Here is a 26,748-nt window from a genome sequence, read left to right on the forward strand (position 1 = left end):
CTGAAAAGACTTACACAGCTCTGACTTAATCCTGCCAGCTTTTCTGGAGTTTCTGACCTTGTACACTGCATCATTTGTGTGGGTTATATTACAATTAACTTACACTTTTAAGTGTCCAGTCACATCTTATAAAATAATTGTTCAAATCTATAAAAAACATGCAAGATTGGCTAGAAACTGTGGGATCTCCTCCTAATGCTGCAGGACAGAATGTAAACCTGAAATGATCCTACTTTGATTTGTTTTTAAGCAGAGCCAAACTGTCTTTGCAAAATCAAGTTTGATCTCTAGCTGTATACAAAGACGGATAGCACTGACAGAGGCGTCAAAGTACGCAAGGTCTGCTTTAGGGGGAAGGCTGATAAATTGCCAATGTCCTTGCACAGCTATTACTCTTGTGGTAAATATGTTGTTTCTCCACTAAAATTGTAGTAAGGTGTTTTAATGATGGGTCATAATGAAACTGAAAATAAAAGATTTCCCACAGTCTTTGCTTCTCTAATAAAAATATATCCTTCAAGGGTTACAGGTATTCTGAAGAAACACTTCATCTGTTTCATTCTGGCTCTTGTGCTTAGATCCCACTACACAGTTGTCAAAAATAATAGGATGAAAGGCAGGATTAAACAAAGACATAAAATTGGAGGGGGGAAGATTCTTGGTTTTGCTTCAAAGCATAAAATAAATGAGCTCAAGAAGAAATTATTCCTCTCAATTCAGTTCAGGATTGGGAATGATGTTGCATCAAATGGTAGCTATTAAGATTTCAGACAGAGTGTGGTGTTAATGTTATAACTAATGGTGACCAAATTAAAGTTTCAGCAAATCATAGAACAGAATCACAGAATAGTTAGGGTTGGAAAGGACCTTAAGATCATCTAATTCCAACCCCCCGACAATGGCAGGGACACCTCACCCCAGACCATGTCACCTAAGGCTGCCCTTCAACACTGCCAGGGATGGAGCATTGATAATGAAAATAACCTTTATATTTGCAGATGGTTTTAAATTATTAAGAATGGTCATAACTAATGTTTTGTGTCTTACTGTCTGAGGATCTTAAATAGAAGTTCACAAGTGACTGCTTGCTTTGCAATCCTGTAAGGCATAATGTTCAAATCATAGAATCATAGAATAGTTAGGTTTGGAAAGGACCTTAAGATCATCTAGCTCCAACCCCCCTGCCATGGGCAGGGACACCTCACACTAAACCATATCACCCAAGGCCTCGTCCAACCTGGTCTTGAACACTGCCAGGGGTGGAGCATTCACAACCTCCCTGGGCAACCCATTCCAGTGCCTCACCACCCTAACAGGAAAGAATTTCCTCCTTATATCCAATGTAAACTTCCCCTGTTTAAGTTTTAACCCATTATCCCTTGTCCTATCACTACAGTCTCTAAGAATAAATTGTCAGTTTGGTGTTTTTGTCAACATAGTAAAATAAATTAACTGTGAACAGTAGACATTTTGCTTGAGGTTAGGACTGCGGTAAGCTTATAACAAGGATGACTTGTTGTTGTTGTGTCTAAAAAAAAGGGGTATTTTAATAGCTTTTGTTAATGGAAGAGAAATGTTAGTGTTGGCTTGATCTCTCTTATTGAGGAAATAATAGGTTCTTGTATTTTCCTGGCTATATGAGGAGTCTCAACCGGAAAACATTTCCCATATAGGAAGCTCTTTCCAGTTAATTAGGTAACAATGACAGTTAGAGCAACACTGCTTTGTGTCCTAATTGATCGGAAACAAATGAAAAATTCTTTCTTGGATACCGCAATAATTTTGACACTTTTAGTACCTAACTGAAAAGGGGATATTTTGTTTTCATCCTGTAGAAGAATGATGCACGTTACAAGAAAAATGGAGTTTTAAGGTCATATTTGAAGTGCAAACAATTATGTCATTTACTGTAGGAGAAATGAAGTTTGAAAAATGTGAACGTGCCATCAGGAAGATAATTAAAAACCCCATGAAAATCAGGTGCTCCTCTTAATAATTTAGATTAAATAAATAGCTTTTATGAACCTGACCTGGATGAAAAGTAGGCAAAAATAACCATTGGCCAATAATGCCCCAGAAAAATCTGCTGCAGGTTTCTTGTGCCAAGTTCAACGCAGTCTCCTCCTCTGTTAAAAAAAAAAAAAAAAAAAAAAAGCAGTGCTAGTTCTTTCAGCTTTTATTGATTATAATTTTGGGCCTCTCAGCAACACGTGTGGTCTAATATGAGGAATCCTGATTTTTGTTTATGTGTATGGGCGCTCAGAGAAATTATCTATATACATAGTCTGAAAATGTTCAAGTTATCAAGTTTCCATACAACTATATCTGCATAAATCTTCATACTGGAATGTTGTATACACAAGTTGTTCAGATGCCCTCACTCATCTCCAAATATCCAAGGGATGAAGTTCGATTTCATGCCATGTGTTGGGTTTATAGAAGAGCTTAGTTTCTATATTACACATATGTGAGAAATTTTATGGATTGAAGTCTAGGTTATGGCTCAATAAAGACTCCTTTACATAGGGAGAGCCAGCAACCTTGGTCATACTTACTGTCTGCTTGATGTTTTCAAACACAGGAAAACAGAGATCTTGCAGCCCAAACTGTAGACTATTCTGGCCACTCATTCAAAGAACTAGAGAGAACATTGCTGCACCCTTCATTGCTTATTCTGAGATTACCTCATTACTTTTATGTCCTTAAGATTTGCCCCAGTTCCCTTCAGTCATAACACAACCACTTAAAACCGAAAATTAAGTGCTTTTAGTTGTATTTACTGTTTAAGACAGGTAGAAAGCTCTTATGTATATATTGCAAACATACATAACATTTATTAGTCATAAATAACTAATTTTAAAGTATTTCAAGATCAGAATACTGTTACTATAAAGGGCTTTCTAAATAGAGTTCAGAGAGTAACTGCTGGACTAGTGAAATGCAGTATAATACAGTTCTGGTTTTTGCTCAGAGTTAATTTTCCCCCTAGTAGCTGATACAGTGAGTGTCTGGGTGGTATTGCTGGCTTATGTTAAAACACGGCAAATATATAGATGAATTTTAAAGTGGGAAGAGGAAAGTTTTGTTTAAATTTTAATCATTTTGTTTGGTTAAGCGGGACCTTCTACATTTATAACTTCATAATTAGAAATGCATAAACATCTTATCCCCTAGTTGTAAACTAAAGGTTTGTCCCCTTCTTGTGATATATTATGAATTACTAAATTTTCTTTAATATTAGGACAGATTCTAGAATTTCCATCTAGTGTATGTGATTTGCTCTCTGAGTAATGTGAAAACGTTGGTACTTTACTGTTCAGTGTATTGCACAATGCAGTTTCACATGATCATCTTTAGGGCTTTTCAAAGGGTAAATTTATAGCTCAAAACTTGACTAAGAGATCTCTAAATGAAAGGAATTCTGTTGGCTGTTATCATAACACAGCCATTCCCATTGTAAATTTTTAGAGACTTGGAGCAGGTGCTGGTCCTTCCACTTAGAATGAGGTTAATGGCAAGTGAGTCAATAAATTCCTCCCAATGCATTGAAAATTTCTGCTGCAGTCAGGATATAATGGTGTGTATCATCATTATATTTGAATTAATTTGGTTTGTGTTGTGAATTTACTGTCATTGTGAATGTGTGTACTCAGGGGTCTTTCTTCACAAAAATATTTGGAGACATTTAATGGTGCAGATCTTCAGGGAAAATGTTAAATATTCATTTGTCACAAAAAGACCCATACCATATAGAACCCTAGTTTGCATCACAAGTTCTTGATAGGAGAAGAATTTATTCATTAACATGCCTGCCATCATTTCTTTGTCAAACTTTTCTTAGGTTTGGATATAAATATTCACACAATAGTTCATAATTACAATGTGATAGGAAACTCAATTTCTAATATGAATTTCTTACGCAGCAGGACAAGTTCATCACTCCTTGAGAGTTTTCCCAGAAACTGAAAGGAACATCCAAACTAATATGAATCCCCAATAATTTTGTGATTAGAGCAGTATCCAGGCTTTAAGAGAATCAGATTAACGTTCCTCCACCATCTGATTTAGCTCAGGGACTTCACCCAAAGCTCTCAGGCAAACATTCTTAATCACTGAGCTACAAGGGTTTTACTATTTGCTAATAAAATAATGGTAAGTATAAAATTGTGCCTAATCTTTCTCTTAAGTACAAGAAAACTTTGGCTTTCATTTTCTCTAGCTCTCTAATGATGTTTGACCCAGAATCCTATACTCTTTTCTAGCTAGTGTCTTAAAAGCTTACCAGTCACTTATTCAAGTATTCCCTGTAACCTGTTCCATTCAAAATTAGTTTCTGAAGTAAGTTAAAGTCCTATTACTTAAATCAGTTTGGAACAAACCCAAATCATTTTAGCTGAAAGGGTTTAAGGAGCTGTCATGGAAGCTCATGTTCTGGGAGATTAAAGGGGTAGTTAACATATATGGAAGACTAATGGAACAGAAGCATTATCCTCTGCACACAGTTGGAGTAAACTGGAGTAAGATGATGTCATGATTTCTCAGCCATCTGATATTTTTTCCCCATGAAAGCAAGAAGTCTTCTTGACTCACAATTTTTTTCTTGTCTTCTTGATTCACAATTTTTCTACACTCTTCATCTGAGCTGTAAAAGTCATGGAATGGCAGGCTAAACGAAGAAGTAGAGCAGTCCTTTTCAAAGTGATAATGACTGATATCCTGTCTGTAGCTTATTTGCTTGTTCTTAGCTGAAAGGACTGGCAGTCAGAAAGTGATCTTGCTACTTTATTCCATTCTCTATTTCCATTAAATGGCCAAAAGGAAATAGAGTAGTTTTAGCTGTAGCAATATCTGTAAATGTTTGAAATTTTATTACATTTATTCTAGGGGTATGTGAGCATCTCACAATCTGTGTTTGTCACGTTGTTGTGATATAGTGAAATATATCATCTCTAGTGAGACCCCAGTAGGCGTTCAGTTATGGTGTCCCCAACATAAGAAAATATGAAACTTGGAGCAAGTCTGGAGGAGGCCATGAGGATGATCAGGGGGCTTGAGCACCTCCCATGTGAAGACAGGCTGAGAAAATTGGGGCTATTCAGCCTGGAGAAGAGAAGCTGTGTGGAGACTTCATAGTAGCCTTCCAGTACCTAAATGGGACCTATAATGATGCTGGAGTGGGACTCTTCATCAGGGACTGTAGTGATAGGATAAAAGGTAATAGCTTCAAACAGGGAAGATTTAGGTTAGGTAAAAGGAAGAAGTTCTTCTCTGTGGGGGTGGTGAGGCACTGGCACAGGTTGCCCAAGAAAACTGGATGTTCCAGCCTTGGCAGTGTTCAAGGCCAGGCTGGACAGAGCTTTGAGCATCCTGGTCTAATGGGAGGTGTCCCTGCCCATGTCAGGGGGGTTGGAACTTGATAAGCATAAGGTCCTTTCCGAGTCTAACTGTTCTATGAATCTATAATTCCATTTTTTGATAGAAAACTAAAATGCAGACAACAACATAGCAAAGGGTTCATAGGACACTTTGCACAGTAGAGATTTGAACTCAAAACACAGGTTTGCAGCCAAGTCAGAGGAACAACTTAAATGAAACCACTTATTAAAATTAAATCTGATTTTATTAATATTTTTTCTTAGCTGGGTTGGAGAATATGTGATTTGTGGAGAATCGCTCTATGATATTTTCATGATTGTAAAAAAATGTCTGAAGGACCAAATAGGGAAATCAACTCTTCTATAAATATTTGTAACCATTTCTGCCCATGTGACTAACAAACCATTAATTCTAATCAGGTCTAGCTGTGTTTGGTCCTGGGATAATTTGAGTAATTTGAATCAGTGCCTTTTTCAGTAATTAGAGATACAGCAGAAAGGTATTTTGTCTCAGTTGAGCTTCACCTAGCCGGGGAAGACCCTGGCTAGACAGGCATGAGGCGAGCTGTCCTCACAGGCACTGAAAGGGCAGACACACAAAAACTAGGAAATGTAAGGTGGAATTGTTTCAGAATAAAACCCAGGGCCAAGATTTACTTAAACAAGAAAATTTGACTTTTAGCCCTTTATTTCATCCCAGAAAATTCAAGATCTGGTAAGTTGGATTTTGAAGCAGTGCTTCATACCAATCACAAATTCAGCACTACCCACATCTGTACTCAGCTGAAAAGCACAGCTTGTAAAATAAGGAGTGCAATAAACTAACTAAAGAAGCCTAAGGAAGATTGAATCATGGGAGTCATCTCTAGGAAAGGAAAAGGTTGTCCAAAATGAAATATCTTCATGGGACGACACAGCACAGGAGCATTGAGGGAGGCTCCCCGTTCTACAGTGCTCAGACCACATGAGCTCTATGATTTGTTAGCCACTTAAAAATCATATATTATGTTTCTATTCTTTGCTGATCAGTTTTATTTGTTGTTGTAATTCATGTTTGATAACTGAAAATAAAAAATGACTGAGAGAATTTTTTATGGCCTTAGCCAAACCTCTGAAAGAGAGTCATGTATATTAAGTCTGAGAGAGATTGATTCTGTTGCACATAACTCAATGCCTTGGTAGTTCTTAAAAGTTCAGGTTCCTTTTAGCACCCGATACAAATGAACAGAAGTCTTGATGAAAATGCAGATGGTGATTGTTTTACCATTACTGACTTTTAGTGACCATAACAGAAACTGGAAAAGATAAAGATCCTGGAGGTACAGCGGCATAGCAAAGCAATTATACTATAATGTGGGAAGGTTAAGGCCTTTGTAATTCTCTTGATGTCTATGCAGCTTTAATAGGCTCCTTGGTCTCAAATATCATAAATAATAAGGATGAAAAATATCTCTTTGCAATAATAGACTTTTGTTTCCTAATTTTCATAGGGACACCAAGGAATTGCTCAGTAATTTTTCTTCATTTTTTTGGCCAGTTGCTGCAGGCATGTCACTTGCTAATGTAACAATAACCCAGAAGAACAGGACGTGGTACAAAGCTTTAGTAGATCAGAATTTCATTAGGAATATGAAATTATGGCATGGCTCTTGAATATCATTCAATACTTGTACAAATTGCACCTACTAAAGAGAGTTAATGTAAGTAAAAAGCATAAGAGCTGAAAGATAATATTGTTCCTCAGATGTATTCATAAATACTGTATTAATTTAAACTCAAGAATACCTTATTTCTATTTCCAAAATGCATTTTTTTTTTCAAGGCTAAAAAGGCAAATGTTTAATAGTATACTACAAATCAACACAGCAATTTTTAGGAACAGAGCCTTACACAAAGGAAAATAAACCCCCCTTTGTTTAAATCCATTGAATCACAAAATGTGTCAGCAAGTATGCCCAGTCAACAGATGCCAGAGATTTAAAAGGAGCACCTCAGGAGTGTAAGACTTCACCGCAAAATGTAAATGAACTGTTTTCAGTAGTGTTCACTACAAGGGAACTTAAGGAGGTTTCTCTATCAAGTTTGAAGTTCTCCTAACTGAAGATTTAATAGATGAGATTTTAGCTGAAATATTGACATTACAAATATTAAAAAAATCCCCAAGGCCAAGCTCATACAGAAGGAAGCAAAATGGACCATTTTCCTTCGCTTGGCCTCAGGCATAGGAGTGTAGGTAGAAAAGGGGTGGGGGTGTTTTAAAGAGACTCCTAGGAACATCTGAGGAACTACAGACTAGTAAGTCTGACTTCTGTGTCTTGTTAAAAAAAAGCACAGAAAAGTACAATTAGGGGGATTGTATTTGTCACATACCCATGTAGTAATCTGTCTTACCAGATAGTCATATACCATAAAGACAGCTTTTAAAAAGAGAGGTCACGCTTCAATCAATATGCAACTTTCCTGAAAAGTATTGGAGAATATGAACAGGAATGGTCAAGTTAATTCTGTGTACTTTTGTTTCAAATAGCTCTTGAGAAGGTCACTCATCAAAGGCTGTCAATGAAATGAAATTCTCAGAAGGGTTGAAGGGCAGCCCCATTTTGAATTAACAACACATGGGGAAAAAAAGTTCACCTGTTTTAGGAGCATCTGATCATTTTAGAGAACAGGGAGTTAGCCAGTGAAGCCACAAAATAGAATCATAGAATCATAGAATAACTAGGGTTGGAAAGGACCAACTAACCATCTAGTTCTTTTTCTGGTACTTCAGCATTCAACACATAAATGATCTGGAAAGGAAATGAACACAGAAGTAGAAAAGTTTGTTGATATAAAATTATTAAGGCTGATTAAACTTTAACTGTGAAGAGCTGCAAAAGGCTATCACAATAATAGAGTGGATAGGTGATAAATAATGTCACCCAGTACAAATCTATGTAACACCCAAACCTAGAAGTATAAATACCTTTATTATATGTTATTGGTAATTAGGGTGCCATTGTGAATGAACATCAGCTCAAGTGCAAAAAAGGCAAATAGAAATGAATTATGATGAAAACAATAAGAAACAAACAAAAACAACAGGAGAAGAAGCAAAAATGTGATAGAAAGATCTACAGCTTCATTATTGCTGTGCGGTTCTCGTCTTCCCTTCTCAAAATGATAGAATGAAATTTGAAATGGTGCAATATAGGCACTAGGAATGATTGCAAGTTTATTAAAGGTTCACTTTAAGGAAGGATTAATAGTCTGGGATTTTTCAGTCTATAAAAGGCACAGCTAAAAGGGTATATGACAGATATTGTATAAAATGAATGATTCAACTGAGATGAATCAGAAACTGGTATTCATAATCACACACCAAAAAAAAAAAAAGGCCAGAAACAGTAAAAGGAGTCGCAAGGAGTGTAATTAAATAATGTAATTTATTGACACAGTACAAGCCTATGGGAATAAAATTTTTATGACAGATTAGACTAGGAAAGATTTCCATCAAGTCTAGGGAAAATGGCAATTCACTACAATTTGGTTGATGCCCTGACTTTATTTTAATACCCAGGACACAAAGGTTAATTTTGTTTTTTCTACCAAAAAAAAAAAGCCTTTTAAGCTTTAATGCCAGAGTTGTTTCAGAATTTGTCTTTTCAAACAACAGGGAGTATTCTTCCACAAGTTCACAAAGCAATGTCAAAAAAATTGATTTAGTCATGTTTTCTAGGATAATTGTGTTACTACTGCTAGTACATGTAATACTTGCATGATTATGTTTTTTAGAAAAAGAAATCTGCTACTTATAAAGCCACATTATTTATGGAATTGCATTATTTGAACTAAAAGCATTTTGTGCTTTCTACTTCCATTGTTTGATTCACGGCAGACACATTCAGATTTTCTAACTCAAGTTAAGCCCCCAAAGACATGGTTAAATGCATATAGTTCAGACTTCCTCTCAGAGGCAAGCTGCAGGAGCCTGTGGAGCAACAGGATGAAGACAGCACAGCCCCACTGTAAACTCCTGAGTCCATATGAAATAGTTGAAGAGCTATAAATATATGTTTACCTTTTCAGCCTTCTATATTATTTTTTTCTCTAATGGGTTGTTTTCTCTATGGGTTGTTTTCCATCTTTTTCTGCCAGCTGGTCTTCTCTGAGCTGCATTTCTCATATTCTTCTACTTCCATGTTCTTCCTTTCTCTTTCTTGAATAAGATATCTGTTGTCTTTCTTTTGCTCTCTTAATCGCTTGCTCTAGAATTCTTTGGAGACTCTTGACTGATTTTTATAGATTCAGGATAGACTTGTCTTGTTGCTGCTGTGTCCACAAGCCAAATTTTATTCAGTTTTCCTCATCTAAAAATCTGAACAACTTTTAGTTTATTTAATGTTGCTTTTAGTTCCTGAGCATCACTTAGCTCAGTAGCCCATCTTCTGTCTAACTGAACAGCGCTGTTAGAGTCATATTCTCCTGCCAAGTCAATCGTGACATTTCCTCTAAGATGCATCAGATACAAACCTCTCACCTCTCCTTAAAAAACCTGTCTCCCTTCCCTGGTAATTTCTCATTTCCTAAACTCTTGTGATTCTCCAAAGCTGTCAGTCACTCCACAGCAAATTCAAGATAACTATATTGATTTCAGTTTATATATTTTTTCTCATTCCTAAATGTTTTTCTAGTTCTGTCTTATGGTACTGTGTTGTCCTGATAAAATTAATCATCTGAATTAAAAGGTAACTGGAAATGAATAACTGGACTTTGTATGTGTTTGCATATCTGTGTTTGTATCTGCTTACACAAATGCTGTTACATCAGTTGAATTTTTCTTGCTGAGTTTAGAAGGTCCTCAGTTGACTACAGCATGATGATGTTATTTGTCATAAATATGACTGCACTAGTAAACAAAGCTTTGGTCTCTGGAAATTCTTGCCCCTTTCAAATGGTTTGCCTGCTTTAAACTTTCAAAATGTAAACATTAACCCGTGTTTGAAAAAACAAATCCTTTTCCTTAAGCTCACTGTTGTGCTGCTGGTAACTCTGAAGAGCATTTTAGAATATGTACTGGACCCGAGCAGAGCATATCAGAGGAAACAAGGCTATCTCCGTCAGTTACAAGCTTTACTGCTGGGAAGGTTCAAAAAGCAAGCCACGGCGTTTTCCTGTGATTATCTCAGCAAGTAGAAAACTGATGATATTTCATATTCTAAACATTCCTTATTTTCCAGGTGTGATGGGGGAGTATGAACCAAAAATTGAAGTCCATTTTCCTTACACAGTTACAGCTGCAAGGGGAACTACTGTTAAGATGGAGTGTTTTGCACTTGGCAAGTAAGTACAGATTCTGTGATAATTAGACATCGTTGTTTATTAAGATTTGACATGCCTAATTTGTGGTTTCATTATTTTGCTGGATTTCATTATCACAAACAGTTCTTACTGCACAAAGTAACCAGTTGACTAAATAGCCAATTATTAATTCCCTTCCCAGCCATTTCTGTGGGCAGTAATTCATTCAAGTTAAAAGACTGTGTCAAAATGAAAAGTAATACTCTTGTAACAAAAAGAGGAAAGTTGGTGGGTTTTTCTTTGAGAAAAAATTACCAGACTCACCCATTTTAATCACTGCAATACCATAAATCAGTAAATGAGAGTTTATTCCGCCAAAATATTATAGTTGGAGAATAAACAAGATGAGTTTTTTGTTTTTTTCTTCCCAAGTTAGTAGCTTATATATGAAGATAAAAGTGCAATGTTTTAAACATGTCCTAATACACTTTGTAGCAGTGCCAATTCTCTTGTTTCTACCTGACCTAATAGCACTACTAGAGAACAGGTATTTAATTTTCTTGTCAAAGGAGGTTTTATATGTTTATTGATAAATCAATTTAGGGAGAGAAAGGTTTTAGAAATACTTCTTTGCTATTTCATATAAATTATTTCATTATTCAGATTACAGAATATAGGCTGAAATTGATAATATATCAGTTTTGTTGTGGCAGTTACTGTTATTATCACTGCCAAAAGTAAGGTTTGGAAAGCTAGTATACAGTTAAACAGAAAGAAATTATTCTTCCTTCTGTACATATACGTAGCTAAAACCAGATGTTCCATTAGTGATGTTTCACTAGAGACATATACAAAAATAGAAAGGGTTCGTTTTTTTTTCCAAAACACACTATTAAATTCTATGTGGGGGTGTGTGTACTGAAAGAAATCTCACTGTATTGAATTCTTTTCAGTTTTTTTTTAATAGTGGTGTTCCTTTTGTACATCTCCTGCACCCCACAAAGTCATGCTGCTCAATATCATATATCCTGCTTGGTTTCGTAGATCACAGCTAATCAAGGCATATATACAGGTTTCTTACAGCCTGGCTTTTATTAAGAAATAGTGGAATGATTTGTCTTTGTAACTCCTGTGGAGGAACTTCACAAATCAGTTTAGCCCAAGGAGTAGCATATCTTACATGCCAGTTCTTCTTACTTACCTTAGTAGGAGCAAAGCATAAGAGGAAAGGAGTTCTGAAGCAACAGTCTGTTTTCAGAGGATCACCACTCCAGCTTGCTCAGCAGGTCTGGATTTCCAAAGCACATATACAAAGCCTGACTCTACTACCCAAGAGGACTTTAAAAATGTTTTTATAGTATTTTTGACCTTCATGTGTTGCTGGATATTTTTGTTCAGATTTTTCTGTTAACAGGTCTTATTTACTGGCTGGATGATACATGTCTTAAACTTGCTTTCCTTCTTGCCTGTTTTTCCTGTTTGACCAATATCCGGATATTCTCAGTGAGCAGGTCAACAGAAAGTGTTAATGAAGAATTACAGAGAAATTCTGAGAAAGTATTTGAATTGCATTTGTTTAGGCCTAGTGAAGTTGAGGGAGAGATGGAACATAGCCAAAGCAGACCAAATAAAAGGTGGGAGACCATAGCCCACATATCAGGAGCCATTAGAGAGTAACAGTGGCTTTTGCAAATTCATTCACAACTTAAATGTAAGCAGTAGCTTAGAAAACAAATGTGAGAGAACTTCTGTAGGGTAAAACTTGTATTTTGTGTTATATATGGTAAAGAAAAGGAAAGAGATACACGAGAGAGGACAGCAAAGCAATAAATAGAGAGATTCCCTGAAATATACGAGGAAAAGGGCTGTTCTGCAGAGGCTGGTAGCTCCAGGCTCTCTACTGTCAGTGACACTAACCAATTTTCTGCCAGGTCAATAGCTGGCAACCAGGACGTTTTAGGCTCTTGGCTACTGCTGAAGCAGTAACCAGTGTGTTAGTTCTTATTTTCCTCATTTTGCTGGAATTAAATTCTAGTAGCTGACAGATTACAAGTCAACTGTTACTTTCTAGTGAAGAGGAAGCATGCCACATGTCCTTCATAACCGTAACTGACAGACAAGAAATGCAGCTACGGATACCTTCCATCATCAGCATCCTGAGATTTAGTACTGTCAAAACCAGTCAGTCACTATTTACACAGCCACATAAGGAAGGTGAAGGTTAACAGAAAGGCTTTGATTAGCTTTTTTCCAAGTTCATATTTAGCATTAACCTTTAATAAACAAAAAACAAAACAAAAACACCTGAACCATCAAGGGATTTAAGGTTATCTAGTAAATTGACCCCATTTGCTGCTACTGTAATGGGCAGCTATTTTTACCATGCACATTCCTTATCTTTCACAGCCATTAACAAACAATCAAATCAGCTGAGTTGAAATTGCTTTCAACCTGATATGGTAATAATTACATGAATGACATTTCAGGCCTCATTTGAAACCTGGAGGCTGAGGTAAAAATGCATCAGCTTTCCCATACATTTTCATAATTGTATTTTTTTTGTTGTCATCTCTTATTCCTGATAGCTTATAAGGATCTTCCTTGTTACACTGCCATTACCTAACTGAATCAGCACTAATTTGTTCATTCTTTATTTAGCATTTTGAGATCTGGTGGTTTTAATTCTTCCTGTAAATTACACAAAAGTTGTTACAGTCTCAAACCCAGTGTGCTTCTGGTTTTCTCATGCTTTAATTTAGCTGTCTGAAACACTCTTTTCTCTCCACTGTAATTGTGAGAATGACAGATGTTCCAGTGAGATTTCCTGAAGTAGACATTTGGCAAATATTCCAGAAAGAGAGTAGTCTTTAGTTACAGATTAATGATTTATTAATGGCGTTTATTTAAAACTGCCAGTCAGTATGTCTGTAGGAATTAAATAAATTGGACCTGTGCAGCTTTTGTCTTCAAACTAAAAACAAATGTCTTAATTGCTTGACAGACAGAAATTCTCTGAGAAGGATTTTATTCTGATCCAAACAATATGTAGTTGGTCCCCTTACAAGTGAAAATATTATGTTACTGATGCCACTTACAAATAGGCATTGTTGTTGCTAAAGAATTCGAAGTAATGCAAGAGTGAAATCTCTCAAAACAATGTTATTTGTCTTAGATGTTGCTGCTTATAGTGAGCATCAGTCATTGGCTAAGAAATCCCTGCATGCATCCATGATTTACTGCTGAGGTATAGCAGAAGACATGATAAAGAGAGGAGTCAAAAGAAAATAATTATTGTATTAGATATCAGAGTGTACATTTTGCAATTAGTGATGTTTGTGATTTGTGATGGATATTTATGGTGGCCCTCTTTTGTGGAAAAGTTGTTTTTGCAGCCATATCCACTGTCACATCCACTTGATAACTTGTGTTTCAATTGTTATTAAAAAAGATACGTTTCATATACGTACGAATATATACAGTTATATATACCAATGCATTTTCTCATTTTCTGCCACCCATTTAATTATGTCCTTTTTTAACAGGAACACTTGAATTCTTGTTTGTTTTCTAACATGACAGAGGAACATATTTATTAAAAAAAGAATAATTAAAACACAAAACCTACTGGAAATAGCAAAGTATTAATATCTTCTTTTTCGCATAAAAACAGATTTACATAATTGTTAAATCCTGATTAAGATTTACATTAAGCATTGATAAGGCAAGATATCATTTTAAAAAGGAGAAAAATATTTCCTTTAAAACTTACTGAATAGAAGAATTCAAAACATCTACATTAAAAATATATAAATCTAACCAGCAGTATGGTAATATTTGCTTTTGAGTAACATGATTTTCACTGCTTGTGGCTTCTGTTATTTAAAAAAAGCCAATTTATTTTTATAAAACACATAAATGAGCTTACTGATAGTGAGGTTATTCTTTGTAGCTCAATAAACCTGTTTTTCCAACAAGTCCATTATTTTAATGTCAGAAATTAAGTTTATTATGTAAATCAAGAAGACAGATCATGACTTTGTTCTTTGGGTAAATTTTGGTGAAGAAGCCATCATTTCTCCATCTGACACTCTTGCACAATTCAAAGCATTGCTGGCTTTTCCTGCTGCAGAAATACAATTTGTCGGGTACTGCCTTCTGTGACAGCAGGATGTCATTTTAATTTTCTCTAAAATTTTACTGACTTTGCTCCCAAGAATATCTGGAGGCAGCTGGTTAATTCTTTCATTCCTTTTCTGCATGTACTTTTTTAAATGGAAGAATTCTGATGTCTTCATTTAGCTCCTCATTAGAAAGATATGAAAATAACACTTTTAAAAGGACTTTTAAGTCCTCCACCACGTGATATATTCATTAATCAAGCATTTCCAGTGAAGGCCATCCAAGCATACTTTAATACTTCCTGACCTTGGAGTATAGTTATCTCCTAAGTGATTTTAGACTATTATTTTAATGTGGAACTTAAAAGTAGGCAAGGATGGAAATATATGGCTTTAGTAAGAGCCTCAAAGTGAACAAGTTTTCATAGCTTGAACAATGATACAGGACTGGTTTGTCAAAGCTCACATGAAAAACTGTAAGTTACAGTCATTGAGCACAAACCCTTTCTGTCAGACAAAAGCAAGAAAACGGAAGTGTCAGAACTCTATCACTCTGTTTTTCCTTTTATTTTTTTTTTTTTTCTGACATATAACTCTAGGTTGACTCTTTGTTTCCCTTTCAAGTAGTTCTTCTACACCCATTCTTTCACACAGATTTTTTAATGTCAAATCATATATAATGCACACACCCTACCTGACCCTCACACTTCAGCATTTTCCTCACTGCATTTTTGGTTGTGCATCACACCATACAGCAGCTTCTATTTTCTTCTGCTTATAAACTTCATACTGCTAAGGTTTTCTGGCTCCAGCCAGAAGAAAAAGAGTATATACAGTTTGTATTATGATAGTGCCAACAGCCAATTTTGAGTGAGTAATCTTATTTTATTTCTCATTAGAACAAACTAAAGGATGTGGGCTATTGCTGTGCTTGTAGGTTATCAAAGCTTTCGTCTTTGCTTCTAAAATAGGATCCCTGGGCCATGTAGACTACTAAAAGGATTGTTTTGCTAAAAAAAAAAAAAAAAAACAACTACATTTTATGCATCCTTTTTTTCATTATGATTATTTTTTTAAACATGTAGGTGACACCTAGAGATTTTAATCAAAAGAGTCGATGGAGAACAGTGCTGACAGACAATTTTTCTTACTAACCTATATGCTTGGTTTTCTGTATTTTTGAGAGTGCTATTTCTGTAAAATAACATCTACACAGTATATTGATATTCTTTCTAAATGCTAGGGTGTTTCACTTTACTAGTATCAAGACTATTCTTATATTATGAAATATTTTTAGTTAAGAATAAAATAGAGATATTGACTTACTTTTATTACTGAATTATGATGAGGCTGTCATGATAGAAGCATCGTTCATGCTGTTACATTAAAGTTGCTTTAATCATTCTGTTGTAAACTTCTGATGAGATTTGTAGCTCAGTCATAAACATTCATCCCATCTGTAATATGACTTGCAAGAACTCAGCTGATAGTACATTTTTAATTCTGGCTTTCAAAATAAAATAATATAAAATAAAATAGCATAAAATAAAGTAAAAACAAATAAGGTGAAGTTGCGTACATTTAGGTCACGGAAGTGAATGAAATTTATTGACTTGTAGTCTAGAAAATATTCTAAAATATCTTGAAACAAGAAACCGACTCAATTCTGATTAATAAATATCTCAACGTTTTAGATCCGTAGAGTATAGAATTTTAACTTATCTCCTTGACTTGATTGTCTTTTAATAGATTTTTTAAATTGTGCTTCAGGCTTCTATTATAAATGCTATCATTTATTGTATGCCACTATCAATATTTTCATTGAAGATTATGTACATGTAGAGAGAGTTTAATGAAGATTTTGAAATATACAAAGATTAAAGCAAAAAATGGATAAGTGAATATTATATTTAAGCAAACGTCAGTGTGGTGATACAAAAAAAATCTTTATGATCTGGTGAAGGGCACCTGACTATAATGTTGGAATACTACATGAGGTATCTGAAGAAGTTATTTTTCCTGGTTTTGATCATTAAGACGATGCCATAGGGTAATGGCTATGAAGAAGGCTTCTAGATATTGCAAATCTTTTTGAAGGTGTAAAAAGACAGACTTTGCAAAGACACGTTGGATGTTTCCGTGAGGTCTGGTCAGTGTTTGCCAAATCATGTAATGAGGAAGAGAGTAATTTCAGAAAAGAAGGAGGGTTAAAGGCATCCAGGAAGTACATCTTTGGTCAAAGGATTTATAGTGCCTGGTTCCTTTCTTTTCTTCTTCTGAAACTCAGCTGTATGTGACTTTTGCCAGCAACACAAAATTCACAAACAATAATCCTATAATGAGTCACAGGTCCAGGTTGCACAGTTCTCTACACATGCAGTTAGCCATCTGGTCCCTCAACATAGTGAATGCAAGTTTCCAGCATTACACCATATCGTTTCTTACCTGCAAAGGACAAAACTTTACTCTTTCTGCTCTTCAGATTTGTGAAATAAGACTTTTTCTTTCAGTCTGCAAGTTAAAGCTATGACCCAGGTTTTCTATCTTTCTCCCTGACTTTAATCCTTTTGTTGGCTGCTTTTGGCTAATCAAATATTGCCTAATTTATACTGTTCCAGGATGTTTCAGAACCAGTATTTGGGTTTTGGCTGTAGACAGCAGGATTATTCTTGCTTTCAGACCTTGCAGGCAGCATCTTCTGCTATGAAGTGACAAGAGAACCTGACAAAATCTTCCCATAACTTGACTCCTTCCCACTAATCCACCATTAAAAAAAAGGTCTCATGAGGATTTCTATTTTGAGATCAAGTTCTTTTCTGACATAAATCTTTTGAATACAAATCTATGAATTCACCTTTCCCTCCAGCCCTGGTAGCATGTTAAAGAGTAGCAGACCAAATGCACAGTTTAAAACAAACTTAAAATTGAGTTCTGTCCTACTCTGCATCTCAGGGGCATTGAGATGAGTGAGTGGTCTAGGTGGCAAGAAGCAGCTGAGTATTATTGCATGCATATAAGGGAATATAACATGAGTCATACTGTTACATATATATATATATACACACAAAATGGTATTAACATCTGTGATATAAAACAGGCTTCACTGTTTTCAGGGCCAGGTATGACAGTCCTGTTGGGCATTTCTTTGGGATATGTCAGCAAATCTTTTCAGTTTTGTGGCAGTCAAGAGACGCTGAATCATAGTATCAGAGAAATATAGAATGTTTTGTGAAAGGTTTGCATCCTGAGTGTCATGCAGGATTTGCAGAACAGAGAGAAAAGATTTTTTTTAATTCAATCCATCTGAAAGCAACTACTTTATCTGAAGACATTTCCCCTCCATACATGACATACTGTGATTGACCTTTGCTTAAATTCAGTGACTGGCACAAGCACAGCTTTCTCCCCAAGTATAAACTGTTTTTTTATCTTGGACAACTGTATGAAAAGCCTCAGGGAATGAGTGCCTCTTTGCTAAGTATACAGATACCTCATGGAATGGCCATTTATCCCCACCAGCTTCTCCTTTCTAGGTATTGTCTTTCAGAAATGATTAAGCCTCCTTGTACTTTTCCATGAACACAGAACAGTTCTTGCCTCTTCCCACAATAATAGTGACACACAGAAGCAGCTTTGAGATTACAGATAACATGATTCTATAGTAAGGACATTCAGAGCACATTAACAGCCCTCATTTCCACTGAATCCTGGTGAAAGTAGCACATACGTTGTTATCCCCTACACGGAGCTGCGGGTCAAAACAGAATATGAAAGGACATGATGAATTACTACATTGATAAATGCAGGGTTGGAGGTTTGAGAAATTCTAACCAGATTTAATATTCAATTTGCTGGCAAAAAGGAAGCTAATTTAGACTTGTCTTTTAAATGTATCATGGTACTCGCAATTTAATGATGTGCCAAGATCCCCGGTGTGCATTAAATGGAGCAAATCATTCTAGATGCTATACATCCAATTCCTTGTTGAAACTATGGATTCAAATATTCAGTGTTTTTTTTTTTTACATACAGGAGGATTACTAGGGGAACAAGGACTGCTAGCATCTTAGTATTGTTGAGTATTAAGCAAATTCTCAATGTAGAAGTCCAGGGGTAGTAATTTGCCTTCACCCTCAAAAACAATTCTTATCATGATGTTCTATTTTTCATCTTCAGGTCACAGACACTTAAAATGGCTGCTTTCTCTTTTTAAAAGCAGGAAACTGTGGCATAGGGTATTACGATAGGATAATTTGCCCAAAATCAGACTGCAAGGTTTAGACAAAAACTGGTATAGAAATATACGTTTCTAAATCCCGTAGGACAAAAAATCATGTTCCTCCATGTCCCTTCACTCCTCTTCTTACTTTAGGAACTCATTAACAAAAGTTAACACCATCAAGTGCCAAACCTGGAAGCTGTGAATCCTACTGTTAAACAACTGATAACAAAACAATTCCAAGAAGGAGATGAACAATCTCAGTAGAACAGCATTTGTCAGCATTGTAGGCAGGGATCTCTTTTCCTCTGGAAATAAATTTGTGATGGGAGGAAAGAACCTTTTTAAACATGAACATGGCATCTTCAAGCTGAGTTTGTTTATGTAAGACAGAAATAGAACCAGGAGGGTTTTTTTTTTCTTTCTCTTTTGATAGCATATATTGTTTATGTCAAATAAATCTTTCTAAGACTTTCATCAATCTAAAGTTCATTTTTAGCTCATACTGAATAAGAATTTATGTCATAAAGTGCTAGACCAGGATTGGATTTTGTTCTTATTTTTCAGGCTGGATTGATTTCTGCCTTCCTTGAAGTGGGCTTGTTCTTGCATAGATTTCATAATGCTGCTACAAATATTGCAGTCATTCATGCAATGTAATAAAGATTCTTTGGTAAATCTCAAGAAGCACTACCAGGCCATGTTATGCCTTGTTCTGACTAAATGCTTCTTGTGTACATCTAAAAAATAAGAATTAATTGTTTTTACCATATGTCATGTTGAAAGTGGGGAAATAAACCCACCAAACTGCAAATCTCTGTCAGTAGAATGTAATTTTTGAAGAAGCAGTATTACCAATCCCTTTCTTTCTCTCACAGCCATCAAAGAAGACTTTTAATGCTACTACAAACTTTGTTCAGTAATTCAGGTAGTTTTGCTTTAGGTTCAAAGGTGGACGAGTGTTTTGTTCTTTTTTCACTCTGAATTTACAGTCCAGAAGCACATATGCATGGGGAGTGATGGCGATAAGATTTGCATGAAAAAGAGTTTGGGAATGAGCACTGAGGCCTTGGTCCTTGACAAGCCCTGGGGCGATGAGTTGGACCACTGAAGGACAGGAAAGGTCAACAAGCAAGGCTTGGGAGGATGGGCCAGGATGTAGCTGTGGCTAGAATCTCAGTTGGAGGCCAGAGGATGTGGGGGTTGTGAGAGGGTCTGCAGCATTGTGATTGGACTAGTTACCTGGAGAGTTTTACAGGGGCCAATGAGATTGAACATTGTATGTATGTGCAGGTTGGGAAAGTACCGAACAAGGGGATGAGAAGGGCTTGGTGGTAATAAATGGGGATTTAAGTCTCTGCATCAACTTGAGTCCATGTGGTGAAATGCCACACATATGTAAGCTTTCTGTCTGTGCCAGAGGTAGAGAGGATCAGGAGGAAACATATTCTGTCAATTGTCAATGGTAGGCCCCATAGTTAACATTGTTGTATTTCTCTTCAGGAATTCCCACAAAGAAATAAATGCATATAATAGTATGTGGTACAAGAGCTTTAAATCCAGCACTTCCAGAATCATTGCTCTCCCTGTCTTCAAAATCTGTAGCTGATCAGCAGTTTCAGATCAGCAGCCGACCAGATTGTTCAAAGGTGTCCTGCACACCCCAACCTGGGTTTACATTATGATTGGTGGCAGACCTTTTTTTTTCTGGAAGTCCTGGAATCATTGTAACTAGCCCTCTGGAATTATGTCTACACAGGCATTAGCCATATCTGTACAGCAGATTTAGGAAATTCTCAATTAATGTGCCAGCTACAGAAATTATGCCTCGACAAAGTTAGGAAAGGAGCAAAATGACATGAGAGATGGCCAGTTATAAAATAGCTTTACACAGGGAAAGTAAACACTGTTGTACTGTAGTATTGTGGATCTGAGAGTCCATATGAACATGTGTTATCCATATGAATATATATTATCCTCCATACTAACACAGCAGATGTCATGTATATATTTTGCTTTTCAAATTCCTTCAGATTATCTTCTCAACAGCCTTGATCAAATCACAGGCTATTATTTGTTATGTCTTTAATACTTTCCAGAAGAATGTCCACTTATTTCAGAGTGACACTGGCCAGCAAACTGATGTAGGATGTCATACAGAGACTAGAAAAAAAAAAAGGATCACTGAATGGTGGAGTTAAAAACAAAGCTCACTTGTGTCCTTATTTAATAGTTGTAGTAGCTCAACATCTCTTCCATCCCACAATATAGCATCTGCTATAGAACAATGACATAAAGGTAATATGGAATTTTGCAATGTGTCCAGCACTGAATCAAAAGGAGGAGATGTTCAAGTATTTTCTACTAAATTTTTCATCAATAACAGCTAAGCTGTTATGATTTTATTAAGAGTAAATAACATTTTTCTAAGTTTCAAATGGAGAAACCAAAGACTGCGGAGTAGCTTTTTTCCTTTACTCATGACTTGTGAAGTCAATACCTCACCTATTGTGAATCTCCTGTTCTCTTGATTGATTACATTGGAATCAGATGACTCTTGTGTTCACTATTAACTTGAATTTAAGAATTTGGAAAAAGCTTGAAGTAATTGCTTTAGGCTCTGATAAGTCAGCAGAGGAAATCTTTTGCAGTATAATTCACTATGAATAATGAATCATTATAGGTAACAAATCATTATCCATAGCATTGTTTTAGATGTTAGAGGTGCTCTGTGTTAGGACATGAAGTGTGGAGAAAATGACATGAAGCCAAGCAGGCACACTGTCCTTGCTCTGTGCCATAAAGAACAAGCCAGCAGAGAAAGCATATCTACATTAGTATGTGACACTGATACATGCATCGTATCTTTTTAGTACAGTAATAGATGTGTTGGTGGGACTTGCAGACCTAGACTTGTTCCTGCACACAGGCTTCAAACTCATCATCATTTCCTCCTATTTCTATTCTTAAATCACCAGTACTCACTGCTGCTATATTTCATGAATACTAACTGTCTTTTAATAATGAAATAAAAGGAAAAGTTATTATCTTGTCTCCTAAATCTCTGCAGCTTACCCTAACTGATTTATATGGAACATTCTAAAGGTAGAGTTGTGTGAATAGCTGATGGTCATTTCTGGAAAGTATGTGATGGAGAGAATTTCATGATACTCCTTGACATTTTAATCCTATATAATTATTCTATAATAATTACAATATATTTAACTGGGATGCAAGGCTGGAGGGCATAAGGAGAAAGGTTTTCTTCCTAGTGTCAAATACACAGGCATGATTTGGTTTTCAAGATACGTTATGATGTGAACCTGTGGGTTTGAAGGCACAGCTCAGAACACTGATGCACAGTGAAGAGAAATAGTGTGGAAAGAAATTGAAATTACAGTAGAAGGTAAAATATTTCAAAAAAGCACATCCATTTTTACCACCCAAATATAGAAAAAGTAACCTATACATTTGTATTTAAGATACTGCTGAAAAACTAGGAACTGCGATCCATGAAAAAGGTATTTTAAAATTCAGGCTTTACTCTCATTTCCGCCTCACCATTTTCTGGAAATAAACAAATTCTTTATAGATCTAATAAATTATTTTTCAGGTGAAATAAATAAATATATAAAATTGCTTTCAACAGTTTTTTTTTTTTAAATGATTTTTATTTCCAGTGAAACTTGTGTAGAAGTCCAAACAAAGTCAAAAGCACTTATCCAAAATAATATACTTACGAAAATGGGCACTTAGAATATTTTCTATATGTAAATGTGAAACTATAACTCATATTTTCTTTGAAGTGAATAAACCCACAGTAATGTTTATCATAGTCACCAGTGACCTCTCAGAACTTACATGTTTAACGATGATATTTCTGGAATCAAGCAGAGGTGTTTTTTCTCAATGGTGCAAAGATTTACCAGTAGTATTCAACAGATTCTTTTCAAAAGTAAGGAGAAATCTGAAAATCTTATCTTTGAACTCAGTTGAAACTTGAATCAAATTACTCCAAGGGTTTGAATGTTAACAGAGTCATAATAAACAAGGAAACTCCATTCCCATAGATGCCCGCTGAGACCAAAATAAAATGGATTATAATGATTATAAGTTAAAAATTATGCATATTGCATTAAACTCATATTAATGTTAGAGATACTTCTGCTGTTACTCTATTTTTTAAAAAACTGTGGATCATTTGGAAAGTATTAAAAATATATGCATACTTTAGTTAGTTTTTATGGTGGATTTTATGAGTTTTCTAGAACAGCCACACAATTTTATTCTTTCACATCCTCAGTCAGATATATTTCATTTTATTCTCACACAGTTACAGAGGAGAAGTAGGTATAGATACATTTTTATTTCAGATGTAAAATTCATGTCTCAGTTGTAACTTATGCAGGGAAAATAAGCTTCATTAAACAGAACTACAAGTTGTCGGTGGATAGTGATTTGCAGTTTGGAAATACTTTCCTTTGAGATCATTAAATTTACATGGCTAAAGTAACTTTATCTCTTTGAAAAACCACTTACTACCTCATACTGATGAAGAAAAAAGTGATTTTTTTTTTAAATTATGTTTCTTAATGACTCAGAGAACAAGTTTCCATTGTATTTTCCATGTTATACACATTTACTTCCTGAGGCAGACACAAAAGCAAATTAAAAAAAAAAATAGTTAAATGCAATTTAAAAGAAATTTTCTAAATACTTGATTTTCAGAATAATCTCATAGCAGCTAAATGAGACAATTTTCACAGTTTATAATATGTTCATTATTTCTCAGAAATATAGGCTATGAAAAAATTCCACTTACCAGTTCTATTCAGCAGAACCAGTTTTCTTCCATGACAATACAGCAAAAGAATTTTTGTCACTAATGTTTCTGAAAGTAGGGCTGAAGGACAAATAAACAACAATGGGCAGCAAGTATGGAACCCTTATGTTGCCAAATAAAGTGTACCTGCACATCTGTCTGTCTCATTCATAAAACAGCAGTTGCTGAGTACCATTGCACTGTACCAGCGTAGAGTTCCTGCTGTGGGCTTGTGTTGTGATTGATAATGACTAATAAAACACTTGCTTGGCCATGGTTTGTTTTGCAGCCAGCAATCATGACATAATTATATTCTGCATAGAAAGAGAACAGGCGTATAAGGAATTTGCACTTACAGCGGAACACAAAGCAAAAACCAGACTTACTTACAAAATCTCCAGAAGGGCTATAAATCTGAATATCAAATGTGCAATTAGAAATAAAATATGAGAACTAATAAATGGGAGGAAAAAAGAAACCAATATTGTTATTTGTGCTACTACTAATATATACTGTCAAGGTATAGTAGCCATGAATGTGACATGAATATCGTAAGTGGTAGGGCTGAAGACAGTAAGGTTTTTAGTGCATCAGAGACAGAAATACCCTGTTAATACCTCATATTTAGAGCTGAACAGTTGAAGTACTTGTGTGAAATAAGAATGGGGAGTTATTTTAATTGTCTAGCTGAAAATTATGTAAAATAATTTCTAATAGGAAGCAAAATTTTTAAATAAGGCCCATACAACCTGCACAGAGAAGTCCTCACACCAAACCTACAGGACACCAAAATTTTCTATGTCAGCAAGAAAGTATTAAAATTTAATTATAAAATTATTAAAATTATTAAAATTAAAATTTGAGTTTAAAAGTATCTTTTGTCAGGTGAACTAATCAGTACAGCAAACTGATAAGGGAAATGATGTTTGCCTCCTCATATATTCAAATAAGTAGTGTATACCATTCTATATGTGACTATAAATTGACTTTGTGAAGGTAATTATGTTAATAGGCTCAATGAAATTCAGTTATTTGTGATATTCGGGAAACAAGATTAGAGAAACATTCTGACCTCCAACTACAAGCCTGGGAAATTTCTGAATCTCTGTAAAGTACAGGAATTTGGAGCATTTTGTCTGGAATTGTGAGAACAGTTGCAGTCTCACAACCTGATTTTAACTTTCTGAAGAATAGCTAGAGCTTTTCCCATGGTTGGTTGCCATGTCTGTATTTGTGTGTCTCAAACCCTTAAATTCTTTGAGAAAGGTGATTTTTTAATGCAACTTCATGTAGTTACAGTAAGAGGAAGTTAGCAAATTATGACAGAAATTAATAGAAATTTGAATTTGTGCTATTTCCCCGCCTAAATTGCCTCAAGATCCAGCTGTGTTTAAATGTAAGCTCAAACTTTAAAGCAATAAACATTTTTCTTTTTTTTTAAGTATCAGTTACACTTTCTCTTCTTTTTTTTTTTTCCCTTCCCACTTAAGCATCTGCCATATTTACACAAATGTATATCTATACCGATAAGCCCAATAGGTGCACAATGAATGATGAGTGCTTGGGCTGGAAAAGAAAATTGAATGAGTGCAAACAACATTTAATCCATTTCTTCCCTCAGTATGAAAGATACAGACCACTGTGGAATAGCAAACCACAATGAAAAGCCCTTTCACTCCCACAAGCAGGCATATAATGCTGTGAGTCAGAAGCAGTAGTGCATACATACTTCATACACAACCAGTTTTGTAACTTAATATTGCAGAAAAGGATTGCAAACTTTTGGTTACCTTCATTTATCCAAGATAGAGCGGTACTGAAATCCCCCACCTACATAGACATTATCACTTACTGATCTCCTGAACTGCAATTTCATTGCAGGAAAATTGAGATGTGTTGGAATTTGCTAAATTCATCCAGATTTTGAAGTTGTTATTTTCTTTTCCCTATTGAGTGTAAGTGTTCAGGAGTAAAACATAGACTTGTAAAGAAGATCTAGAGAGAGTATTTCAAGTGATTTATTTGATCTCAATAAAAATTTGTCCTCCCTTGTGGATGAAAGAGTCATTCCATGTAGCAAACCATTTAGTAGGGATTCCCTACAGAAAGCGAGGTATATCAAGCATTATATGAACCTTAATTGTGGTTATATTTTATTGCTACTTAGATTATTAAGTGTTTAAACTACCAGCTAGCAGAATCTATATTCTCCATAGTGGAAGTGTGCTAACAATAATTTTATTAAATATTTCAGCCCTGTTCCAACAATCTCTTGGAAGAAAGTTAATGGTCATAATCCAAGTAAAGCCCGCCTGAGAAAATCCCAAGCTGTGCTTGAAATACCTAATGTGCAGCTAGAGGATGCGGGAATGTATGAATGTAAGGCTGAAAACTCTCGTGGAAGAAATGTCTTCAGAGGACAGCTACAAGTGTACAGTAAGTGTAACTGCACAAAGTACTTTGCAGTAATGCTTTGTCCACGTTTAAGGCTTTAACTACGTATGAAGGATGCTAAGGTCCAGCAGAAACAAAATATCATTCTTCTAAACTAAAATTATTATTGTATTAAGATATATATTTTTATTTCTTAGTAATGCATTAAGGTGAGATATAAACAAAGTTGATTCTCTCAAAGAACTGTCTTAAATACAATTTCATACTTGATGTTTATGGGGTTTTATAGGATTTTTTTAAAAAGAGTATCACTATAATTTTAAAAGTCCATTTTTTTCCTCCTGTTATGATATATAACAGTGACATGCAACCTGAACATGATTTATCTTGGAGCTTGGAGAACTGCTTCTGATTTTGTAGAAAATTCTCAATCTAGGCATGCGCAGTATCTGAAGGTTCTGTTTTTCAGAAAGTGCTGAACATTTTCTCTCTAAGATTGGTCTTTCTAAAAGTTTTGTGAGTAGGCATAAAAAAATGCAT

The 26,748-nt window shown here is 35.3% G+C and overlaps 1 protein-coding gene across 8 annotated transcripts in view; it reads left to right on the plus strand.

Moving 5' to 3' along the window:
- CNTN5 (contactin 5) overlaps positions 1-26,748 on the plus strand; it is a 642,522-nt gene that overhangs the window by 488,348 nt on the left and 127,426 nt on the right. For all 8 annotated transcript variants that reach the window (XM_062607752.1, XM_062607749.1, XM_062607746.1 and 5 more), the window contains 2 exons: positions 10,595-10,697; positions 26,069-26,250. In XM_062607752.1, coding sequence (XP_062463736.1) covers positions 10,595-10,697; positions 26,069-26,250 — 285 coding nt within the window. The remainder of the gene's footprint in view (positions 1-10,594; positions 10,698-26,068; positions 26,251-26,748) is intronic.

Source organism: Pezoporus occidentalis, unplaced genomic scaffold (genome assembly GCF_034315485.1).
Source record: "Pezoporus occidentalis ecotype Australia unplaced genomic scaffold, CSIRO_AGI_Poc_V1 ctg125, whole genome shotgun sequence".
Lineage (NCBI taxonomy): Eukaryota > Metazoa > Chordata > Aves > Psittaciformes > Psittacidae > Pezoporus > Pezoporus occidentalis.